The 26,674-nt window shown below is 46.0% G+C and overlaps 1 protein-coding gene across 1 annotated transcript in view; it reads left to right on the top strand.

Annotated features, from left to right (window-relative positions):
* Positions 1 to 26,674, top strand: part of SNAPC3 (small nuclear RNA activating complex polypeptide 3) — a 130,613-nt gene that overhangs the window by 35,560 nt on the left and 68,379 nt on the right. Inside the window, exon 2 of the mRNA XM_069238771.1 lies at positions 24,559 to 24,639. Within this exon, the coding sequence (XP_069094872.1) occupies positions 24,559 to 24,639 (81 nt within the window). The remainder of the gene's footprint in view (positions 1 to 24,558; positions 24,640 to 26,674) is intronic.

Here is a 26,674-nt window from a genome sequence, read left to right as displayed (position 1 = left end):
AGATGGTGACTCTGGTCAGAAGCAGTAGGCGAGCAGTGCCTTTATGGTAAGCAGAAGGAAGAAAGTAAAATCAGGAAATACCTCTCTTGGCGTCACTAAACAAAGTTGACCTGCCTAACGTAAGTCATGCACCTGTCTTTTGGTGGCACAGGCCTGTGGAATGCAGACTTTGCTTGGGCAGGATAGACAAGAACATTGTGAAACAAAATCATGAGGAATTTCTGTAAGCCAGGTATTTTGAATGTTCTCTGTCTGTTATGGTCTAGCAATACTGCATTATGAGACTAGAATTGAGCCTTTTGTCAGGTTGATTCTTCTCAACATTAGTTTGTTTAAAACCTGAAGGCGAAGTGATTGATTCCCGATATCCTTCAGCAGTAAAAGGTGAATTAGGTAGGTTTGAATGCTGAAGAAGCTGAGGAGCACCTGAGTGAGGAGTCTTTGCTGTTTGATTTAACGAAGTACATTGAGGCGAAGACTGTATGAGAAAGAGTCTTAGGTCCTCATTTAGAGTTTTCAGGGAACATAAAGTCCTCCAAGTTCCAGAGTCCACTCTAAATACAAAGTATAATCCACCAGTTGAATTTCCCCCACCACAAGGATATTACTGTGGAGGGATTTTGTCTGGTGGATTGTATTACGCTTTTCACTGTCTCCAGATATTGTAAGATTTTCTGTTCCCATCAAACTATAAATGAAGCCCCTAGGCATTGCCAGCAGGGAGAAGCACTGTCCCTAATAAGGGAAAAACCCCACAAAAGACCTGTCCAGAGGATTGTTGTCTAAGATGATGAACCAAACACAGAAACACCTTCTCAGTTCTAAATCACCTTTGGGAGCCCTGGAACATAAAGCCCAATTTGAAGACCCGAAAGGAGTTAAAGCAGAACTCAAACGTTCTAACGGCCTCATGCTCTTGAAGAGCCTGCAGACCGGGGTACCTAGCCCAAGAGCACCTCCTTTAAGAGGTAGGGACTAGCCTAACCTTGATGGCTGAATGAAAAATGAAAATAGTCCGTTAGCATTTGCCTGCCTCGAATGGAAGGTTAAACAAGGTCACTTTTGCTAGAACATGAGATAAAACTGAATTGAAATGATAAATTATTATTATATTATTATTAGTTAATCTCTGTCTTTAACAAAATTAATGCTTGCCTGTCCATGCATGGGGAAATCTGGATTTTCAGCATGTTGATTGCCGCAAGCATACCCATTTATTTTTTTTAAGGATGGCAAGCTATCAATAACAAAATCATCATCTGACATAAATATCATGGCTTAAATATAATTACAAAAATATTGATTGATTGGGTGTAGACTTCCTATAATTAACTCCAATCAGGAGCATAGCTATCAATGGTGCATCAAATGTATGACACTTGGGCCCAGTAGTCTAAAAGGCTTACTGCACCCTAAATATAGCTGTTTTCTTCTACCAAATCAGGGGCTGAGTGACCCACTGTTATTGCTTGCAATAGGGCTTTTGGCACAGTTGCTAAGCCTTTGGCTCCAATGGGGCAATCTTTTTGCAAACAATATTTAGGACCCAATATTTCTGTCAGACAATATTAGGTCACATTTTTCAAGAATTCAGACAAACTGGCAAACCAATACACAACCAAATCAGACACGGTGGACTCCTATTTAAAACAGAGGAAAAACACCAGCACTAACCCATTTCCAAAAATCCCTTTCAAGAGTAAGCCAACCCAGCCTCTGCATTTCTTCAAACAAATATCACAATGTGAATTTATGGATCTGGTCAAAGCAAGCAGGCCTTCTGGCTGCCCTTTAGACCCTTGTCGACCACACATTTTCAAGAACATTCTTTTATCTACCTCTGCTGCCAAACCAGTAAGAAGAACCATCAATAATTCTTTAACTATGGTAATCTTGCCAGAAAACCTAAAAATGTAATACATATGCCCATTATTAAAGAAAACAAACCCAGAGCCGCATGACCCCAACAACTACAGACTGATTACAAAAGGACCTTTCCTGGGCAGATTGATAGAAAGAGCAGCATTTGCCCAGATGTGTCAGTTCATTGGAGATAACTCCATACTTTCAGACTACCAAACATGATTCCACCTAGGAAGAGACATAGAATCTACCCTCATCCCCATCTGGGATGACCTTTAAAATACAGTAGACCACAGTGGAGTTGCTGCTCTACTTCTCTTGGACCTCTCAGCTGCTTTGACACAGTGGACGATGAAGCCCTAATACAAAGACTCTATGAAGCCGGCATAGAAGGGACTGCTTTGGACTGGATCACATCCTACCTTCAAAACAGAACAAATGTCATTCATCCTCCCCCTTTGTCATCCAAACAGCACTTCATAAAAGTAGCAGTCCCTCAAGGCTCAATCCTCTCACCCATGTTTTTCAACATCTACATGAAGTCATTACCGGCAATGATCAATTAATTTCAGCTCACATGTTAGAACTGATACCATAAAAGTGGAAAGCCCCAAAGACATTGGAAACACATTGATCAGTGGATGGCATGGAGCCATCTCAAACCGAATGCTTCCAAAATGGAAATAATAACATATGGCGATTGGGAAAAATTATGACCCACTCTGAGCCTGGCCTGATGATCTGGGACCACCTCCTAAAGTATCTAGGGAAGTAAGAAACCTTGTAGTTACCATGGGCTCCAAGTTAACAATAAATGCCCAAGTAGATAAATTAGCAAGATCAAGCTTCAGCACCATGAAAACTCTGCAATGCATCTTCCCCCACCTGGGCTTTCCACACAAGGTCCAGGCTATTATCTCCCTTGTACTCTCAAAACTGGATTACGCTGATGGCCTCTACCATGGATCATCTCTATCTACTATGAAAAGACGACAACAGAGTTAGAGCTCTGCTGCCAGACTAATACTAGATAAAAAGCCACAAGCCCACATCTCCCCTGCCTTGAAGTCCATACATTGATTACCGGTTGCCAGAAGATTCACCTTCAAACTGCTTTGTATCATCCACAATGAAATATCGCCTAATACATTCAACAAAGGAACCTCCGCTCAAGATTGGCACCCCGTCTCAAAACCCCAACATTCAAGAAAAAGACAATAGATGGTACAGCTTTCTCTATTCAAGCGACCAAACTATGGAATTTATTAGCCCCAAATATGAGATCCAATGATAACTCTTTTATCTTCAGAAGACTACTCAAGAGTTGGCTCTTTCCTACATAACCACTATACTTAAATAGCAAAGTACTTCATATCCTTGTGTATGTAAACATTTATAATTTATTATCTGTACATATCTAGGTATGTGTATTTCTTTGTACAAATATGTATAATAACTATGTTTTGCTCAAATATATACATACTTTTTTAGGCCTGCTTAACAAATGTATACATTACTTAAGGTTAAATATATATATATAATACACCGAAAAAAACAAAGGTTACAGAATGTTATAGTTAGGTTCTGAAAATACTTGTTCAAAACCATAGAAATTCAGCAGTTATAGTTAGAGTTCTTTCAAGTAACGAAAACGTGCACCTTAAGGTATCTCTACCTCGTGCCTTCGCCATGCACAGTTGTCTCATCAATAATTTTATTGCAAATGTTGCAGTGAGAATATGAAAGATGGCATAGAATATGTCATCAGTGATATAATATGTGCATGCCAAAGGCACAAATTATAGTTACCTTATGGTGTGAGATTTCTTACTTTTTTCAGTCTTTTCTCTGGGGGGGGGGGTAGGGGTAGTGTGGTGGTCCCCGGCCGTTTTAACTATATATTTAACTAGAAGCCCTGGGGGGGGTGCCGGTCCCTTTTTTCAAGCTTTGTCCCGGGGTGGGCACGGGGCGCCAAGGTCCCCCCCCACATATATTTAAAGCAAAGTCCCATGGGTGGTTGTCCCCAGGACGCGGGGGCAGTTGCCCCCTGCATGTATTAAATTAGCAGCTTCAGGGGGTGGTTGTCCCCAGGGCACAGGGGGTCACACCCCCTCCCCCCAGATACACTTTCATTAGTTCCCAGGGAGGTGGTGGACCCCAGGGCATGGGGCGGCCATGGCCCCCTCTTCATACATTTAACTAGAAGACCTGGGGGGTTGGCAGGCCCCAGGGCAGAGGTACTTTTTTCAAGCTTTGCCCTGGGGGGGTGGTGGTCCCCAGGGTGCGGGGGCAATGTGCCCCTCCACATATATCTAACTAGAAGTCCGGGGGGGTGGCCCCCAAGGCAGCACCTTTTTCAAGCTTTGCCCCGGTTGGTGGTGGTCCCCATGGCGCAGGGGAGCCGAGGCCCCCGCATGTTTTTATTTAAAATGCCCGGGGGTGGTGCTCCCTGGATATACGCTCATTAATGCCCAGGGAGGTGGTGGTCCCTGGGCGTATATTTAACGAGAAGCCGTGGTGGAGCGGTCCCAGGGCAGCGGGAGTCCCATAGGGACCCCCTTCACTTTTTTAAAGCTTTGCCCCGGGGAGTGGTGGTCCTCTGGGCGCCAGTGGGAGGGGGGCACGCCCCCGGCATATTTTTAAATGGATGCCTTGGGGAGGTGGTGGTTCCCGGGGCACAAAGGGTCCACAGCCCACCTCCTCCCTGCATATATTAAATTGAAAGCCTTGGGAGATGGTTGTCCCTGGGGCTGTGTGGGGGCCGGTAGGACCCCCTCACAAAATTAGCAATGCCCCCGGGACCTGGTAAAACCCCGGCCTATTTAAAAAAAAAAAACAAGCACTTTAAAAAAAAAATGTTGCCGCAAATTCCTGAATTTTTTGCTAATTTTAAAAGATGCTTTTTTGCTCTGGGGAGGGGGTGTTCCATTTGGGACATCCCCCACCAGTGCTAAGGGGTCAGGATGTCTCTACTGTGGCCCCTTTTATTTTTATTTTTTACTTTGTTACTGGGACTCTGCTGTCAAACAGGTCCCTCTGTCAGAAAGCAGAGTTTTCATCTCTGTTCCCTGCATGCAGACGTACGTGTAGGGAACAGAGATGAAAGCATTGCTCCAGCAACCATGGAGCTGCTACTTGAAGCAGCTCCTTGGTTGCTGGAGCAATGGGACCACGTTCGAGGCCTTGAGGCTTCCTGCCACCCCCAGACCCAGATAGTCCATAAAAGGCCACCAAACATTATACAAAATAAAAAAAATTAGGTGAAGGACAAAGAACATAATCCTTAAAAAAAAAAAAAAGTAGAGTAATGGTGAAGGTAACAGATCTTCACATTGACAGTTCAGGGTTTGACTCTAGCTGTATCCGGAGTCATTTCCCTCCTTTAAAGATGTGAGGCAAGGGTGTGAGTTATAGTTACCTTAGGGTACTGTAGGAGGCTGGCCTGGTTTGTAGTGGGTACCAAGGGGTACTTACACTCTGCACCAGGTATCCCTTATTAGTGTAGAAGAGGTGTCTATCAGCTTAGGCTGATAGAAAAGGGTAGCTTAGCAGAGCAGCTTAGGCTGAACTAGGAGACATGCAAAGCTCCCACTATACCACTAGTGTCATATGCACAATATCATAAGAAAACACAATACACAGATATTCTAAAAATAAAGGTACTTTATTTTTATGACAATATGCCAAAAGTATCTCAGTGAGTACCCTCAGTATGAGGATAGCAAATATACACAAGATATATGTACACGATACCAAAAATATGCAGTAATAGCAATAGAGAGCAATGATAGCAATGTACAGTCACAATAGATTGCAATGAGAGCACATAGGTATGGGGGCAACACAAACCATATACTCCAAAAGTGGAATGCGAACCACGAATGGACCCCAAACCTATGTGAGCTTGTAGAGGGTCGCTGGGACTGTAAGAAAACAGTGAGGGTTAGAAAAATAGCCCACCCCAAGACCCTGAAAAGTAGCTGTAAAGTGCACCTAAGTTCCCCAGAGAGCACAGAAGTCGTGATAGGGGAATTCTGCAAGGAAGACCAACACCAGCAATGCAACAACTATGGATTTCCGGACGAGAGTACCTGTGGAACAAGGGGACCAAGTCCAAGAGTAGCGACAAAGTCGAGATTGGGCAGATGCCCAGGAAATGCCAGCTGAGGGTGCAAAGAAGCTGCAACCAGATGGTAGAAGCTGTGGATTCTGCAAGAACGAAGAGGGCTAGAAACTTCCCCTTTGGAGGATGGATGTCCCACATTGTGAAGAAGCTTGCAGAGGTGTTCCCACGCAGAAAGACCGCAAACAAGCCTTGCTAGCTGCAAGGTTCGCGGTTAGGGTTTTTGGATGCTGCTGTGGCCCAGGAGGGACCAGGATGTCGCCACTTGCGTGAGGAGACAGAGGGGGTGCCCAGCAAGACAAGGAGCCCTCTCAGAAGCAAGCAGCTCCTGCAGAAGTGCCGGAACAGGCACTACGAAGAGGAGTGAACCGGAGCACACCCGAAGTCACAAAAGAAGATCCCACGACGCCGGAGGACAACTCAGAAGGTTGTGCACTGCAGGTTAGAGTGTCGGGGACCCAGGTTTGGCTGTGCACAAAGGAAATCCTGGAAGAGTGTACAGGAGCCGGAGCAGCTGCAAATCACGCGGTACCCAGCAATGCAGTCTAGCGTGGTGAGCCAAGGACTTACCTCCACCAAACTTGGACTGAAGAGTCACTGGACTGTGGGAGTCACTTGGACAGAGTTGCTGAATTCCAGGGACCACGCTCATCGTGCTGAGAGGGGACCCAAAGGGCCGGTGATGCAGTCTTTTGTTGCCTGCGGTTGCAGGGGGAAGATTCCGTCCACCCACGGGAGATTTCTTCGGAGCTTCTAGTGCATAGAGGAGGCAGACTACCCCCACAGCATGCACCACCAGGTAAACAGTCGAGAAGGCGGCCGGATCAGCGATACAAGGTTGCAGTAGTCGTCTTTGCTACTTTGTTGCGGTTTTGCAGGTGTCCAGAGCAGTCAGCAGTCGATTCCTTGGCAGAAGGTGAAGAGAGAGATGCAGAGGAACTCTGATGAGCTCTTGCATTCGTTATCTAAAGAATTCCCCAAAGCAGAGACCCTAAATAGCCAGAAAGGAGGTTTGGCTACCTAGGAAGGAGGATAGGCTAGCAACACAGGTAAGAGCCTATCAGAAGGAGTCTCTGACGTCACCTGCTGGCACTGGCCACTCAGAGCAGTCCAGTGTGCCAGCAGCACCTCTGTTTCCAAGATGGCAGAGGTCTGGAGCACACTGGAGGAGCTCTGGGCACCTCCCAGGGGAGGTGCAGGTCAGGGGAGTGGTCACTCCCCTTTCCTTTGTCCAGTTTCGCGCCAGAGTAGGGCTGGGGGATCCCTGAACCGGTGTAGACTGGCTTATGCAGAGATGGGCACCATCTGTGCCCATCAAAGCATTTCCAGAGGCTGGGGGAGGCTACTCCTCCCCAGCCCTGACACCTTTTTTCCAAAGGGAGAGGGTGTAACACCCTCTCTCTGAGGAAGTCCTTTGTTCTGCCTTCCTGGGCCAAGCCTGGCTGGACCCCAGGAGGGCAGAAACCTGTCTGAGGGGTTGGCAGCAGCAGCAGCTGCAGTGAAACCCCGGGAAAGGTAGTTTCGCAGAACCCGGGTCTGTGCTAGAGACTCGGGGGATCATGGAATTGTCTCCCCAATGCCAGAATGGCATTGGGGTGACAATTCTATGATCTTAGACATGTTACATGGCCATGTTCGGAGTTACCATTGTGACGCTATACATAGGTAGTGACCTATGTATAGTGCATGCGTGTAATGGTGTCCCCGCACTCACAAAGTCCGGGGAATTTACCCTGAACAATGTGGGGGCACCTTGGCTAGTGCCAGGGTGCCCACACACTAAGTAATTTAGCACCCAACCTTTACCAGGTAAAGGTTAGACATATAGGTGACTTATAAGTTACTTAAGTGCAGTGGCAAATGGCTGTGAAATAACGTGGACGTTATTTCACTCAGGCTGCAGTGGCAGGCCTGCGTAAGAATTGTCAGAGCTCCCTATGGGTGGCAAAAGAAATGCTGCAGCCCATAGAGATCTCCTGGAACCCCAATACCCTGGGTACCTCAGTACCATATACTAGGGGAATATAAGGGTGTTCCAGTATGCCAATGTGAATTGGTGAAATTGGTCACTAGCCTGTTAGTGACAATTTAGAAAGTAAGAGAGAGCATAACCACTGAGGTTCTGATTAGCAGAGCCTCAGTGAGACAGTTAGTCATCACACAGGGAACACATACAGGGCACACCTATGAGCACTGGTGCCCTGGCTGGCAGGGTCCCAGTGACACATACAATTAAAAGAACATATATACAATGAAATATGGGGGTAACATGCCAGGCAAGATGGTACTTTCCTACAGGCACAAGTTATAGTTACTTCAAATAACTATAACTATAACTGGTGAAGTTGTGTGGTTTTGTACATTTAAAATGTGAGCGTCACTATAACGTCCCTGTAACCTTTGTGTAAGTGAATATATATATATATATATATATAAATATATATATATATATATATATATGAAAGAAAAGATGTCCTGATCTGCGTGTTACGGCGCACTTAATTCTCCGGTGGTGCTGGTTTGAGGCAGGACAACCATATTTTCAAAAAACAAGATTCTCTTTCTGTTTTAGCAAGAGAAAACCGCACTCTGTCGTTGTGCCAAAAATACCTTAACTTTTAATACATTAGTGAGATCATAAACAAACAAACAGGAATCCCCTGACGCGTTTCGGTCTCACCAGACCTTGTTCACAGGTGTATATATATTTATAATATGTGTGCTTAACATGTTCATAGATAAATGCATAGTTTCTATGTAAGTTGTTTGATTAGATACTTATGAGTCTATGTTTAATTTATCTATCACAATAGGTAAATATAATCTTAACTATTTAGCTACAAACATTTCACTATTGAAATATTGAGTATAAGGTAAGAAATAATGTTGTAAAAAGTACACAAATAAATTACCTTCAAATACAGCAACCATTGAAAGTCTGTGTTTATACAATACAGCTTTAGATTGCAATAACTTATCTTCCTTATACATATATTCCCTTTCTATGTAATCATATATCTAAATATGTAGTACTTTAGTCCTACTGTATAAGAGGAAAAAAGTAAGAAAAAAACACTATCTCCAATGTACTACTCTGTCTCACCCTATACCTCTCTGTCTGTTCTCTGTCTTCACTCTCTGACGCATCCCAAACCTAATTCTACTACTATGATCTCCCAAAAAAAACCTCCCTAGACTCTTCCCACCTCTATCTCACCTGGCTCACCCCAAACCTCAGCTTACTACCATGATATCCCGAGCAATCCTACGAAATTCTCCTTCATGTATCTTTCCTTTGACTCATCCCAAACCTACTTTTTTTCCCATAATCTCTATAATCCCTTTCTTCAAACTCTTTCATCCCCCAGCTCTCTTATACTCATCCTGAACCTCATGTTACTACTATGATCTCCCAATTAACACTTTCTGGATTCTTCCCTCCTCTATCCCTCCATTATTCTATTCAATCCGACTAACTTGTCCAGCACTCAAGTTCACCCATATTTCTCTATACTAATACTATACTCATACTTCCCTAAACTAATCCATCGCTAATCCTTTTGGGCTCCAGAGTAGCTTGCTACTCGCCGAAACGCGATTTGATGCCTCGTCAGGGGTAGTAAGTGCTATATAAATACAATTACAGTTACACTGCTGTGCAGTCCATACAAGCATACAGCATGAGGAAAGATTATTGCACTTGGAAAAGGTAAATCATAGTAATAAAGAGGAAAACTAAAGCAATTCCAAACGGGCACGTGGGGTAGGCTAATGCAATCTCTCCCATCCATTTAGGGGCACCAATCGGAGAAAAGAGGATTGCTCTTGCCAACGCTACATCAGGGTGTGTTGTAATAGAGAACCAATGGTTCAGTTTGGTTCTGCATCACTGATGAACCAATGTTAGCACTGTGGGATGCCGACAGCCAATACGTCTACTGAGCAAATTATTGTGTATAGCACATCTAGTAAACATGAGTTACCTGTAGGCACTAATATTTTTAACAGATGTTCTACGTGAGAAACAGCAATATAAACAAACTACTCGAGGATCATATAATGCAGTGGCTCCCAACCTTTTGACTTCTGTGACCCCCACTTTATCAATACTGGAACCCAGGGACCCCAACTGAATCGTTATTGGATTCTGGGGATCCCCCACTGAGTCATTACTGAAAGTTGGGTACCTGATATGTTCAAATTATAAATTTTTCTAAGCAGTCGCGGACCCCCTGAGGAGGCTTCCTGGACCTCCAGGGTCCCGGACCACAGGTTGGGAACCACTGATATATATTAAAATAAAATGAGGAAGCTGGGATTAAGAACCCCGTACGCCCATTGTCATAGTCTGCAAATTAGCTCCTAGATGACTACCACAATAAAGCAACACAGAGGAATCGGGTTAATTTTATCAAGCAGCTGGCAGAATACTGTGATAAAAAAAAAACACTGATGCTTTATAAGAAATGAGCATATATTGGCATATATTTCACCAATCTTAAACTTTGTGGTTTCATTTGGAGGCGCTGACCCTAATTTCACCCTCATTTCTAATAAACATCACAGTAAAATACTTTTCAGTGGAAAGTTTAAGATGCAGCATAATTTCTTCGGTTTACAGTTTGAGCGATTGACGATTATGTAAATGTTCAATAGGCCTGCGGTGCGAAGTGTTAAAAGGAGTGAAAAGTGTCATTTGGCCACTACATTTCAAAAGCAAATTAATGGAGAAGTCATGTGCGTTCTTATTCACGTTTATGTATGTCTCCTGGCCACTCTATTAATTTGGAGTTAGATGATTTTTAATTGATTTTCAACACATGGCACCAGCCGTTATAAAGAACTGAGCGTGAATACAAGAAAGAGTCAGTGGATGGTTAAATGGATTCATAATTGCAAGGATGAGTGACAGAGAGCATGCATGAAGCCTTATTGAGTGCCCAAACCCATCAATGGCAGAAAATGATGTTTCATTCATAAACCAGACCTACTGGCTTTGCCAGTGCTTGTTATTAGTAGATTCGAGGGAACAGTTGATATTTTTGTTTGTTTTGGTTTTTATTGATTGTATAGCTAGAGCGGCAATATTTTCTGTTTTTCTGTCCTTGGACGTACATTGTGGATAGGGAGACCTTACAGTATCTGCGTAATCAGCTTACCTTGGATTCCCCAGTTTGTCTACTTTTCAGAAATGCATGGTGTTGCCAGGTTTCACTGGGTGCAGGACTCCTCTAGTCAAGCAATATTGTGCTAGTTCCTGGTTGATATTAGCTAACCGTTCTGAACATATCCACAGTTCTGTGCATTCCTTACCCCATATCCTAGGTGAATTTTGTCCTGTGTTTGTGCCGGGGCAGCCCTTCAGCTGAATATCGAGAGCTGAAAAACGTGTTGAAAAGATGGGGTTGGCATAGGTCCAACTCTGTGCCAGGAGGACGGCCATTTCCCCCTCTGCTCCTCACCTCAGACACAGTGCTCGGGACATTTCCATAGCACCCTGAGCACACCACTGGGCAAAGGACCTAACCAGTGAAACATCTGAGATTTAGTTCATAAACCTGATTTCTGGAAATTCTCAGATCCTGGGTCCTAATACTTATATTCATCACCAGCACAATACGTTTTTCCCTCTCTAAATTGTTCTTTCCTTTCCAGAACTTATGGGCCAAGTCATGGTGGATCAGAGGGAGAATGGTCAATCTGTGCTTGCACATTTGATATTTAGCACACCTTCATCGGTTTGCCCACTACAAATTAATGTTGTGAATGTAGCCAAGCATAAACATAACTTTTTCCATGTGGGCACTCCAGCTGCAAATATACCTCTGTGAATTTGGCACTTTTTGCCCATCTGTGTTTTTGTAACATTCTATATTTGCTGAGACCAACTTACACTGTTTCTCCTTACGGATTGGGATGTGCAAGTTGCATGCATGATGCTAAATCATCTCTGCTATAAATCAATCAAGTCCTTGTAATTTGCTTGTCATAATTCTGACCCTTTTGTTGTTGAGGCCATCCTCCATGCCGCTTTTGGGGTCATCCATTTTTGTTGGTTCTTTCTCTGATCGTGAGGGGGGTAGCCGCTTACTGCTGTTAGGCCCAACTCGCTACCTTGTCTGTCCATTTTGTGCCCTGCCAACCGGCGGGTCTGGGCTGCGAGTGCCGTGCTCCGCTTACTCCCCCATCGGCCTACTTACCCTGCCGTAAGGCATCCCAAGGTAAATGGCCTTTCTCCGGCACACCGCCCTCTGGTGTGCCTCCTTTACCAACCAACGTACCCCTTTCACCGCCGCTCGCTTGCTGTTTCAGCCCTGCGACACTGCTGCTGTTCTGGTGTGGGTCTCGAAACTCCTGTGCGCTGCCCCTGATCCGCAAAGTACCTTCTGTAGGGGCAGTGCAGTCCTTTTAACCCCCCGTTCCCCGGCTGAGGGTGCGGTGTTGTCCCCCCATTGGGGCATTTAAAAGAATCCTTGTCCTTACTGGGGCCATCATTGGCCCAATGTCTTGGCGCGCTTTTCTTATCCCCGAGGGGGGGAGCGGGATGCCCATCCCTTTATTGTTTTGCCACTGAGGTGGCTTGATCCAGTAATTTCCGGGTCCTTGGCGGCTGTTAATGCGCCGGCCCCTGATGCCCCCTTTGGGGGCGGCCTCTGCCATAACCGCCGCACTTGTCCCACTCCAATTTGGGAATAGCCATCGCCCACAAATCTATCCTCAAGATCCACACCCACACGGACGACACCCTCAAGACAGCCGAACACCTCCACTTCCAGATTCACACGGACCCCAACACTACCCTCAGAGGAACCCGCATATACCGCCCTCCAGGACCAAGAGCCCCCTTCAGCGACACCATCTCCGACCTCGCAAGCACCCACGCCCTCGCCTCTTCAGACTACATCCTCCTGGGAGACCTTAACTTCCACCTGGAGAACAACAATGACGCCAACACCGCATCACTGACCACCAACCTCTCCAACCTCGGACTCCGTCAACTGGTCAACACACCCACCCACATCGCCGGCCACACCCTTGACCCACTCTTCACTGCAAGCAACCACATCTCATTCAGCCACACCTCCGAACTCCACTGGACCGACCACCACCATGCGTCCACTTCACGTTCAAGAAAAACACCGAACACCACCGCACCCCTCTACCGCCTTACCGCCGCTGGGGAAAAGTCACCGAAGATCAACTAGCCAGCACCCTCGCCAAAAACCCACCACCCGACCCCACCGACCCGGACTCCGCCGCTATCAACCTCCAACAATGGATCCTCAACTGCGCCAACATCCTAGCACCACTCAAGAGACCCACCGTCAACCAAGAAAAGAAAAAAACAGCCTGGTTCACAGATGAACTGACCACCTCCAAACGCACCTGCCAGAAACTCAAGAAAAAATGGATCCTCGAGCGCACACCGACAACCTTGCTACCCTCAAGGAAGGCAACCGCGAACACCACCAACGGATCCGACTCGCCAAACGCTCCCACTTCACAGAACGCCTTAACAACAACGCTCACGACTGCAAGGAACTCTTCTGCATCGTGAAGGAACTCTCCAACCCCAACGCCAACGTCAACGACGTCCCTCCATCCCAGAAAGTCTGCGACGATCTCTCCACCTTCTTCTACCAGAAAATCGCAGCCATCCACGACAGCTTCAACACCACACCTCCGCCAGACCCCCCCCCAACAACTCCTCCCACGGCGACCGCATCACCACCTGGACCCAAGTAGATGACGCCGAAACCCTAAAGACCATGAACTCCATCCACTCAGGATCTCCCTCTGACCCCTGCCCACATCACGTTTTCAACAAAGCCGACGTCACCATCGCCCCCAAACTCTGCAAGATCATCAACCTTTCCTTCAACACCGCTACCTTCCCAGACAGCTGGAAGCACGCAGAAATCCAACCCCTCCTTAAGAAACCTAAGGCTGACCTCAACAACCTCAAAAACTTCTGTCCGATCTCCCTCCTCCCTTTCCCAGCGAAAGTCATTGAGAAGATCGTCAACGCACAGCTCTCCCACTACCTCGAAGACAACTCCATCCTAGACCCTTCCCAATCCGGTTTCAGATGCAACCACAGCACAGAGACTGCACTCCTCGCCGCCACAGATGACATCAGACAACAAATGGAGAACGGCGAAACCTGAGCCCTCATCCTCCTAGACCTCTCCGCTGCCTTCGACACGGTCTGCCACCGCACCCTACTAAATCGCCTCCACGAAGCCGGTATCCAAGACAAAGCCCTCAACTGGATCTCCTCTTTTCTCTCCGACAGAACCCAGAGAGTCCGACTCTCACCCTTCCGCTCCGAAGCCACCAACCTCATCTGCGGCGTCCCCCAAGGCTCCTCACTAAGCCCAACGCTGTTCAACATCTACATGGCCCCCCTCGCACAACTGGCCCGCCAGCACAACCTCAGCATCCTCTCCTACGCCGACGACACCCAGCTCGTCCTCTCCCTGACCAAAGATCCTCTCACCGCCAAAGCCAACCTCCACAAGGGACTGAAATCCATCGCCGAATGGATGAGCAACAGCCGCCTGAAACTTAACTCCGACAAGACGGAAGTCCTCATCCTCGGTCGCACCCCCTCGGCCTGGAACGACTCTTGGTGGCCCACCACCCTGGGCCCCCCACCCACCCCAGCCAACCACGCACGAAACCTCGGCTTCATCCTCGACTCCGCTCTCACCATGTCCAAACAGGTCAACGCTGTATCCTCTTCCTGTTTTAACACACTCCGCATGCTCCGCAGGATCTTCAAGTGGATTCCAACAGGAACCAGAAAGATGGTGACCCAAGCCCTCGTCAGTAGCAGACTCGACTACGGCAACGCACTCTACACAGGCATCCCAACAAAAGACATCAAACGACTTCAACGCATCCAGAACTCATCCGCCCGCCTGATCCTCGACATACCCCGCCGATGTCACATCTCCCACCACCTGAAGGACCTCCACTGGCTCCCCGTGGACAAGAGAATCACCTTTAAACTCCTCACCCACGCACACAAGGCACTACACAACACCGGACCCACCTACCTGAACACCAGACTCAACTTCTACGTTCCCTCACGCCAACTACGCTCTGCCAACCTTGCCCTCGCCATCGTCCCCCGAATCCAGCGCAAGACCTCTGGCGGCAGATCCTTCTCCTACCTCGCCGCCAAGACCTGGAACTCACTCCCGACCTCACTACGCCAGACCCAGGACCTCCTCACCTTCAGGAGACTCCTCAAGACATGGCTCTTCGAACGATAGCAGCTACCCCCCCAAGCGCCTCGAAACCCTAACGGGTACATAGCGCGCTTTATAAATTTAATGATTGATTGATTGATTGATTGATAAGGACTGACCAAGCAGATGGTTGTCTTTGAGCCAAGTTAGAGCCAGTACAATTTTTTGACATAGTCACACATTTAATTCCCGTAGCAGTGTTTGTCGGTGACAACTACTGTTGCAGAAGCAACATTTTTAAATAGTTGAAAACTACAGTTATATTGGATGAGTCAACGTGATTAGCCTTCTCACATAAGACTTGATGTCAGGTTTCCACTTAGTGCCACCCACATCACAGAAAGGTGTTAGTTGAGGTGCAATAATGGCATGTGCAAGTTTACTCGACAGTCATCGAATTTTTCAGATGTGGAGTTTTGGTTGCCGGTTAGTAATGTCTTTTCTTTCGAATGTTTTTAGTTTTCTTCAGTGGGTGACGTCTATTTCAAAATCACAATCTTGTTTTACAGCTGTCAAAAACAAAGTGTTTACGCTGCTGGTGCAGTGTGTAGTTATCCAACTTGTTGTTCTGCATTTCCCATGCTGATTAACTCAGTCCCATGGTGTGTTGCGGTGAAAGGGGTTTCAGCCAACAAAGGCCTGCGTTTGTCTTTGGTTAATAGTTTGCAGTAATCTGATTTAAGCGTTTAAAATCTCTTTTAAGATTAATTCCTTTTGATAGAGTAGCAGTCAGTTTTTTAATTTGTTTTGTAAACTGGTTACCTAATATGACATTTTTGTACTTTTATTTCAAATATTGTCATAAGTGTAAACTTCAAAGGGGCTGCCTAGTGAGTAATAGGATGATAGGCTTTACAAGCCACCCAGACGTCAAAGGGACATTCTGAAACCTTTGTGGTTGGTAAATGTTGATGATGTAAGCGTGTGTAAAAGGGTAAACTTTTCTTTTCACAGGATATCCAATGAACATATGCCTTTGATGCAACATCAGTGGCTCAAGTGTTGATCTTCAGCTTATTGAAACCAGTATGGTTCAGAATGTCTGAATAGTGCATCATTCTTGATCACATATAGGTGCAACACTAGATCTTCCCCTCCTCTGCATCACTTATGCTGTTGCCTGCAGTACTTTAGATGCAGAGTTGTTTCTGTGAAAGCCGATTTCAAAGCACACCTTGGTTTAGGCTTGGAAGCATGGCCTTTGGTGCCTGTAAGACAATTGTGTCAAAAATATTCCTTTAAACCTCTTTATGGCCATTGCTGGAAGCCAATAAAGTGATCACAGCTTAGGCTGAACGTGTTCTGTTGGTTTGAAGTTGGAGCCAAACATGTCTTCAAATTTTCTTTGATATGCGTAGAGCTGTAATGCACTTTCTGTTGAATTTTTCTGTGCATGATTAGGAGTAGAGCTGTAGAAGGATGGCGATCACGCAGATCAACAGTGTTCTATTTTGGGTTGCAATTCGGGAATGGTACTCGGGTGGTAGTTATCCTGTTGTGGTTCAAAGAAGAGGTCACAGTCAAGTAAAAAATCATTAGTAGAGGACAGTAAGTCTTGATACTACGTGGCCTGTGGTGAAGTGACACTCTGTGGCAGTACCCCCCTCCCCCACTTTTTGCCTGGTTTCAGGATGCAACTTGGCCTGAAGTGCACTGGGATCCTGCTAACCAGGTCCCTAGTGCCAATGTTCCTTCCCTAAAAACTGCGATGGTATTGATAAAATTGGAAACACCTTTAGCTGCCTCTGTAAGTCCCTAGTAAATGGTGCTTAGGTACCCAGGGTACCAAGGATAGGCCCCTGAGGCCAGCAGCACAGATTGTGCCACCCTCTAGGGCCATGCATCCAGAAGCACCCAGCACTGCCATTGCAGGCTGTGTTCTGTTACAATCCTAAAATGCAAACTCAACACGGGATGCACAGCCTGTGTGCCCTGTCCACTACACACTCCATGCAATATAGGTAAGTCACCCCTCTGGCAGGCCTATCAGCCGTAAGGCAGGGTGCACTATAATGTATATATGGGCATAGATGCATGAGCAATATGCCCCTACTGTGTCCCTGCCAAACCTGGGACATAGTGAGTGAACAGGGCAGTCATGTTATTACATGTGCTGGACACTGGTCGGTACGAGTTTCACAGCTACATGATGGCCACTCTGAACCCTGGGTTGTTTGATATCAAACTAAATCAGAACGATAAATTCAAGATGGTAGTGGCATTGGATTTATCCCAAAATGTACCCTGGGGTCAGCTTAGAGGTGCCCCTTGCAAAAGCTAACTACTCTGGCATGGTTACTGGCTGGTCACAATCAGACTGTCACCTTCAGACAAGATTCTGGAATCCTGGCGTGAGAGATACTGTTCTCTGGGTCCCAGACCAAAGCCCTTCCTGGGCAGAAGTGCTATCACCCCCCCTCCAGGAATGTGCACTGCCCGGCTAATGAGCTTCGAAGGGCTTACCGTCTTTGAATCTCGACCCCCAAGCCTACTCCTCGAGGAAGATGGTCAATCCCTTTGCAAAACCCCACTTTTGGGTGGAACACCGGCGGGAAAACGCACAAAGGATGGGAGGATTGGTCAGCCCCAGCTTGCACCACCCCAAAGGTGTTGCATGCGAGGTGACCCCTTCATTTAATTTTCCTCCATCTTGCATGGAAGGAAAATAGCCAATCAGGTGTAGGGAAGTGACCCCTGCTCACAGGAAGTGGTCGCTTAGTGGGTGTAGCCACCCTAAGATAGATGACCAATTGGTCACCCCTAGGTACTCACCTAAATGCCCACTAAATACAGTATTTAATGGACATCCCTTGACCAAAAAATCAGATTCTAAGGACAAAAGAAGACCAGCAACAAAGAAGACTTAAGGCTAGAAAACTGAAGTCCTGCTGCACCAAGAAAAGGTGCCAAAACCTGCCTGCTGCACCCAGGACTCAACAGTCGCGGCTGAGGGGTTGCTTAGATGTCGGACGGACTCTACTTACCCCCACTGGATCTCCATGCTTTGATAATCACCAAAGATCTCCATCAAGTGTGAAGGTAGCATTCTCCTATAAACCTAACACTGAAGGCCACTTCTCTGACTGGCTGCTGACCAAGAAACCGGACGCCACAGCTGGACCAAGCTTCACCTGAATGACCACAAGGATAAACTCTGTAAGTGTGCCAAGGTTGGTGGCATGCGCACTCCAGTGGCCAAACCGAGCAATAGCCCTAAGTACTGGTCATCTCACGTCAGACACCAAGAAGGACAGTCCACTCTGGAATGAAAAAGGACCAGGAGGAAGCCCCAGTCAAGGGACTTCAGAAGCCATCTGGACCTCCCACCAGAGTACCCCCGCTGACCTGCATTTGACCCTCAAAGAGACATACCTCCTGCTTCTAAGGTCACCTTTGCGCACAGCTCCTGGCTCACTGATTTTCTGTGCACCTGGCCGCCCTGTGCCCTGCACCGAAAATCCAGCTGTGCCTCAAGGGTCCCCCACCCCTTGCTACATCGACACTCCAAGGTGACCCACCGGACTTGCTTTCAAGTCTATGTTTGCACTGCTTTTCCTAGTGGTCCCCCGCAGTGGCCTGGCACCAGCACCAATGACTTTCTGCAGCTGCTCCCAGTGAAACCGGGAGCTAGTCCCTAGTGCCCACTGAAGAACCTCAGCATTCCTGCAAAACAAGACATTGGTAAATGCATTGCCTGATATTACATGCCTTTTTAAAGTATTTCCCCATTGATTCCTATGGTGCGTAATTACGCACAAAAAGACTATTTTTATAAAAATTTCAAAAATTCATAACTTAAAAAGTAGTTACCCAATTTTGATGATCTTGGTTTTAAACATTGGAAGTATTTTGGTAAATTAGTCTCAAGTTATTTTTTTGAGTGTGTGGTCTAGGTTTGCAGGGCGTAGTCTGTGAAAAAACCTAATGGGATCCATGCACGTCACACCATCCTGGATTCCCCTACGTATCTAGTTTTTAAAAATTTTTACAAGTTGGCTAGGTTTTCCTAGGCACCGGCTGAGTTAGGGTCCAAAATCTAGAGCTACCCACATCGGAAAAATAGAATCAGTTAGATTTGGAAAAATGACCTGTGTCCATTTTGCATTTTGAGCCATTTCCTGTTGTGGGCACTAGGTATACCCACATAGGTGAGGTACCATTTTTATCAGGAGAATTGGTGGGGGGGGGGGGGTGCCGGGTGGAAGGAAGCTTGTGGCTTCCCACAGATTTCAGAACTTTTCATTACAAAAATATGAGGACATTTGTGTGTGTGTGTGAAAGTTTTCGGTTTGCAAGGGATTCAAGGTATAAAAATGTGGTGAGAGCCACTCAAGTCAGCCCACCCTGGATATCCCTAGGTGTCTAGTTTAAGGTTCAAATTTCTTTATTAGTTTTCAATGTAAAAAAGAAGAAAAAAAAGAAAACTCAAGGGGTGTCGCAGCACCGACCAAACCTATAAGGACAAACAGGCAACCAGCCATCGTCACCCCCTCCTCCCAACCCCCCTATGCTGGCCCCCAGTTGCACCAGTGTATTGTCGCATCAGCGTGGTTAGGAGTATGATCTCTGACAGGGCTACCCTCCGGTCCTCACTCTAGGGGCTCTCCCTGTCTTGTAAGCGGAGAACACGCAGGTATTTAGGGCAGGTAAGTTCTCTAAATTCTCCAGAAAGTAAGGACAGGAAAGGGTGCCATAGCTCCCTATAGGATTGCCTCCGTATCTTGAGGGTGAGAGTGAGCTTTTCCATCCCCAAGATTTAAGATTCCCTCCCAATATGAAGACAGCTTCAGGCATTCCCATAGAATATGAATCAGGGTACCTAGGTCGCTGCAACCCCTCAAACAGAGGGGTGATCGTGAGCGGACCGCTGTATGGAGCCGGGTCAGGGTGAGATACCAGTAGGTGGCGATCTTCAGTGCAGTTTCTGTGGTGGTTGCGCAGCATGCTGTTTGGCGCGTCCAGTAGTAGATCGCCTCCCAATCCCCGGGTGTCATGGATCTTCCCAACTCTGTCATCCAGCGTGCCTGACTCGGGATTTTGGGTATCTGGACCGCCTTTTGGAGCGGATCATAGAGCTCTAAAATGCCATGTTTGTCTGTCATATTTGTCATCAGCCAGCTTTCATATTGTGTGAGAGGTCTACATGCCTTCTCTGTAATTGAGGGTTGCGTTACCCAGTGGAAGATCTGAAGATAATGCATTCTCTCCGTTTCCTGAAGAAAGTGGGTCCTTCTTAAGTTTTCAAAGGGCAGTATTCCCTCTGCGTCAAACAGATGTCCAATACAGTGACATGAGGGAGATGTCCAAGAGCGGTAGGCACCGTCATCCAGGCCTGGTGTGAAATCCTGGTTCCCTACTATGGGTGTCGGGGGGAGGGAAAGGAGGTTAAGTTGCTTGTTAACTCTGTTTGGTCCCATATCCCCATAGTAGCTCTAGTGACGGGGGACAAGTACAGGCCCCACGGTCAATGGCGGTGCCATAGGAATGGGATCCTCCAGAGGGGGGTGCCAGCGCTTGTCCGAGTCTGGTCTGGACCACTCCACCAGATACCTAAGATGAGTTGTCTTGTATTATTGCTGAACGGATTCCCAGACCTCCCCCTCCCTAACCCTCCCTCCTGTGCTAGGGTTGGTAGGTGTCTAGTTTAAAAAATAAAATGTACAGGTTGGCTAGGTTTCCCTAGGTGCCGGCTGAGCTAGGGTCCACAATCTAGAGCTACCCACATCGGCAAAAAGAGGGTCAGGTTTGGGTGGAAAAACGTGCTGCGTCCATATTGGGTTTTGGCTGTTTCCTGTCACAGACACTAGGCCTACCCACACAAGTGAGGTGCCATTTTATCAGGAGACTAGTAGGAGCATAGAGTGATAGCACATTTGTTATTACCAGTTGGATTTTGTTGCATTTGTGCCTTTCAAATGTAAGCCAGTGTGTAAGAAAAATGGCATTTTGAAAAATACCATTCAAAACAAAACGCTAGTACGGGTACCTACAAATTCAGAGATGTAGAAATAACCACTGCTCCTAAAGTCTATATCGTGTGCCCATTTCAGAAATACATACATTTCCTTGATACCCATTTTCACTCTGCCTATTTCGAAATAAGATTTGGTCTGTACTCAGTACTCAATGAAAAGCCTTTGTGTGCTGCAGCTCAGTTGTTTGTTTGGATAGCGTGGGTTCTTGTAGAATGTACAAACCCTATATATCCCCACAACCAGAATGTTCTAGTGGACATAATGATATGCTCCTTTTGTCAATCTGCCACTGTGGCAGAAAGTTACAGATGAAAATGTAGTCGCAAATGCCTGATTTTTCCCAGTCATTTTCAAAATGTCAACAGTTATTTTTTGGGGGAAAATCTACAAAGTTCTACACGTAGGACCTCTTGGTAAATTCTGAATTTTGTCTACTTTTCAGAAATCTAAAGCTTTTCTGGTTCACCCATGGGTTTTATAATGGTTTCCACCACACACTGGAAATAGGTTCAGAGCGCAAAAATTAGGGAAAATAGTGTACCTCTGCAAGGGCGCGAGTTATAGTTACCTTAGGGCACAACTTATAGTTACTTGAGGTAACTCTAACTATAACTGGTGAATTTCTATGGTTTTGTATATTTAAAATGTAAGCCTAACTAAAACGTCCCTGTAACCTTTGGTTTTTGTAAGTGAATTTCTATGTTTTTAAGAAAAATTCTATTCCCTAACTATAATGTCCCTGTAATCCTTGTTTTTTTCAGTGAATTTCTTTTTTTTTTAAAGTAATTTTAATTACTATACGGTAATCCAACCACCGCCGCAAGGCCAGGCCCTGAGGCCAACACCCTATAAGCACCCAACCTTCACCCGTGCGCTGGGGAGGTTGCCCGTAAGTCCAGGCCTGCAGCAAGACTCTGCGACCAACACCCTGTAACGACCGAAATCCACACTGTGACCAGCCCTTTGGCCATGTGTGCGGGAGTTGGCCACAGGTTCTCTGGTTGTGAGAATAGGTGTGAGAGGGTGTATCTGAGGGTGAGAGTAGCAGTCAGATTGCCTGTCTGGGTGTGAAAGTGCATAGATCAACGTTTTAGTGGATGTGCTATTGTGTGCACGGGTCTGTGAGTGGGTGCCTGAGGGTGTCAGTGGGGGTTTATATATTTTTTTCCCCTTTATGGTCTTTCTGGGTCCACAAGGGAGCCCTCCAGGGCTACCGCGCGGTCCCTATTTTTTTTATTTTTATTTATATATTAAAAAATAATAATAATCAAAAGCCCTTACGGGCTACCTGACACTGCAGGGGAAACCTAAAGGCTTCCCCCTCACTGCCATTGCTTCAGCAAGCACGGAGTTGCTTTGAAAAGCAGCTTTGTGCTTGCGGAAGAGAGCCTTTCTTGGTGAAAGCTCTGTTTTTTGACAGGTGGACCTACTTTACAGGTCCTGCTACCAAAAACCAGAGTGTTTGCTGTGGTTTGACTACAGACAAGCCACAGCAACCCGCTATGTCCCAGGGGTGGGCACCCCGTGACATAGCAGGAGCCGACTCTGGGGGGAGGTGGTCCCCAGGGCCATCTGTGGCTCCAAGAGTATTGATACCCTAGGGGGGGTGGCCCTCGGAGGTACCATAGGGGCCCCCTTTCTTTTTTTAGAGATTTGCCTTGTGGGGGGTCCCTGGGGCAGTGGGGGGGGGGGCATGTGCCCCTCCACAAATAAATTACATTTTGTCCTGGGAGTGGTGGTCCCCGAAGTGCAAGGTGACCACAGGCCCTCCACATATGTGAATTCCCCAGAGAGGTGGTTGTTCCTGCATAACAGAAAAAAGCCCTGGCAAGGTGGTGGTCCCCAGGGCAGCGGGGGGCACAGCCCCCCCCCCCACCTACAACTAATAAGCTTCTGGGAGGTGGCGGTCCCTGGGGCAGCGGGAGGGGGCCAGGAAGCACCACTCGTTTTTATACACATAAGCCCTCGGGACTTGGCCCACCCGGGGGCTTTACAGTAATGAAGTGCTGGAGCCCGCACTTCATTTTATTATTATTTTTTATGGCGGATCTGCGGCTCCACCCAATCTCCGCTCGTAAAATAAAAAAATGCTTTTTAATCCGGGAAGGGTTGGGGTAAGGGTCAGGGTGTTCGAACCCTGGCCTCTTTATTTTTTAACTTTTTTTTGGGGGGGACTTGGCTTCTGCTAAGTCCCAAGATGGCTGACAACACTTCAACAACTTCCGTTGTTGAAGTGTTATCAGCCAATCAGATCTCTGCACGAGATCGGGAGGGGTTGTGAATCCTTCGCATCCATAGATATACACATTCGTTTTCCCGTTAATTTCTCAGAAACTACTGACTAGATTTACACCAAAACTGAAAGGTTTGCTTTCTGGACCTACCTTTTTGCCAAGTTCGGTGTATTCTGTCCAGTAGTTTTTGCGCCTTTGCTGTTCAAAATCCCTGTCGAAAAATGAATGGGGAGAACATCTTTTGGGACCTCCCCCTTTTTGCCAGCCCTCCTCTCTCCCCCAGAAACTTTCCTGGCAGCAGCTGACAGGACTGGCACATTTTTTTGGAAAGGTTTGTGAAGATTCGTCAAGCAGTGACAAAGATTTAAGGAAGAAAAAGAAAAAAAACACTTGTTACATAGAAACTAGGTCTTAACTATAACTACCTAGTGGTGATCGCCAATTGGTAATATGTATATATTATGTGTACTGTTAGGTGCTCCAGTTGTCATTCCCCCTAAACTCAGTTTGTGGAACACATTTCCAAGGGAAACAAGGGGTGTTCTTTCTAGGCAAAAAGGGATCTGATAGAATCAGAACCTAACACCATCTATAATAATATACAGCCGTCCTGGCCACATAGTAGAGGTGAACCGTATACATTTTATACCACCCAGTCCCCTATTATAAGCATCACAGTAGTTCTTACAAAGGAGCAATGAATCTGGGGCATAACGGGGAGTAGGTATTTCAGTATTGAAACCAGTAGTGGAGGCTAAGGGGAGGGTCTGGCAAATGTTATTTTGGCATTCAGTTTCTCGCCCTCCTTTCTGTTTTCTGCTCTCCAGTGGTACCAAAGTCTCTCCCACTTGTTTTCTTCCTTCCATTTATATTCTATAAGCTGTTGCCCCTCTTTCTGTTTCACCCTATTTGTCTACTAGCTAAGTCTCCTGTTGTTTGAGTCTCCAGTTCTCCCATCTGTTCAGTCTGCAGTCCTGTGCCGTTGCACACTTTTCTTCTCTGAATCTGAAACAATAAAAATGTTTTTTTCAGGATTTCACATGTATTAAATGGTGATTGGGACTAAAAACAGTTTAGTAACAATTACCCTCTTATTCATTTTTCAGCATTGACACATTAAAATATGAAAATGAAGACAAAGCAGAACCAGAGATCATCCCTGATGATACCAGCCTGGTAACACTCGGGTAAGTTTTACGAAGCAGCGCGGGTGTGAATTTGCCAAAGTTATATTGCTTGTTTTCCCAATGTGTATTTGTTAGATTTTTAGAAGTTCTTTTACATGTTAAACAAACACAAAAAGAAATCAACTTTGGCAAAGGCAGTCGCTCATGCTTTGCCAATGCTTGATAGTTGCTAGTATTGTTTTTGTTAGATCAACACAAGCATTGGCAAGGCCTATATTGGCAACCAGCTAGCGGTCTTGAATTGTCATTGTGTATACTTTCAAGACGGCCGAGCTCTGCGTGTGTATGGAATGTAGTGGTAATCATGGAAATATAGGAGATATGGCTACACATAACATGATAGTCATGTAGTTTAGAAAATAACTTTCCAGGGAGACCACTCTCTCCTTTTGACAGAGATTATGAGGTACAGAGGAAACGGAAAGAGACCACAGGAGTGAAATGAGCAGGAACAACAGTCTGGGAGTCTTTCAGAGTAATTGGCAGCTCATTGTCCTTTGACCAATGTTACTGTTCATTCTGATACCCAATGTTACACTTATTTTCTAAAAATGCCCTTAATCTAGAACATGAACCCGTCTGCAAAGGAGGTTTTACAGTTCTATTTAGACCTGTATAGTGTTATTTCTGCCATATTGCTGTTTAGTAACTCTACTAACAATGTAATTCTGCCCCACCCCTCCTAGTTGCTTGTTACTACATGCTTTTGTTAAGAAGTGCTGTAACTTTCTCTATAAATGCATTTCAGTCCTTCCTAGAAGTGTTTGTACTGTTGTTCAAAAGGATAGCTTACCTGTTGCAGGTACTCATTCTAACATGGAGGTGATATGATACGTGTGTAGCGTTTATTTACACTTGACCATCCACAAGGTACCTCGTATTGTAAAGCTGAGTTTTAGCTACACCCCCAGTGCTGCTCAGCAGTCCCTCTGTAAATAAACATTTTCAGTTTTCAGTACACAAGGAAACCTCTCAGGCTTTTAAAGTTACCATTCAGAGGAATACATGACTGTGCATCTAACATTAGCTATCTATTGAGTACCACCTTGAGGAGTCTACGCAACATACCCGCTGCACGTAAGGAGAGAAGTATGTCTATTCTTTATGGATGATTAAGTCCTCTCCAGCAGCCACAAGACAGAGACAGTAGAAGCACCACCAACGAGAGATGTCAGCATAAGACATGATCCTCGGTCCAAACAACGGAAGCGCCGTGCACTGGTTGCTGCAAAACCAATTAAAGGATGGAAATGGAGCTAGAGTCCCCAGCCAGTCCAATGAGTCAAGTAGACCTAACGCGAAGGCTCGCACATCCATGCACTCTTTAAATCATGCCTGCCTGTAATTTTGAAGAGTAAATGATTATGGTCTTCATTACAGGTTGGACGGAATAGGGTGTGTCTACTTACCACAAGTGGTAAGTACCATTACCCAAGAGTAAGCTATCTGCCACTTGTGGGTAAATACCTTCTTCTTGGTTTACAACTTCAAATGAGGCATACCATGCAGAATTGCTATTTAACACACTGAATTCATCATGTTTTCTCTTACTTTATGGGCCTTTCCCCCCAATAAATATCATAAAGTTTTACCTGCCAGAATCTTTCAAGGGAAAATCACGATGGTGTCGTAATTAGCAGACAGCTCCTTATACCGACCCGTGTGCATAATTCTGTGTGCTTTGAAATCGAAATTTAGCCCTTGTAAGGAGGACCCTTGTCAGTACCCCTTGTTTCAAAAAGCTTTTGAAATCCATGTAGTTCTAAGTGATGCTTTGATCAAGCTTAAAGCTGTCAACACAGCGTTTGCCACAGACTAAATCCAAATGTCTATGATGGCGATCCACCTAACTGTAAAGTTGTCTCTAAAGTAGGGATGAGTGAAGTTAGAACTTTGCCCATGAAGTTAGCCCGAGATGGAAAACTTCACCCTCAGCAAAAGTAGAAAAAGTTTTTTGACCATGCCTTTGTTGAAATTCATGCCATTTAATCTTCCAGTGATGCAAATCTCCCCATTTAGAGTGCAGTTGGTGAGC

This window comes from Pleurodeles waltl, chromosome 1_2, assembly GCF_031143425.1.
Source record: "Pleurodeles waltl isolate 20211129_DDA chromosome 1_2, aPleWal1.hap1.20221129, whole genome shotgun sequence".
NCBI lineage: Eukaryota > Metazoa > Chordata > Amphibia > Caudata > Salamandridae > Pleurodeles > Pleurodeles waltl.
The sequence above is the reverse complement of the archived record's forward strand: the minus strand, read 5'-3'. Positions and strand labels throughout refer to the sequence as shown.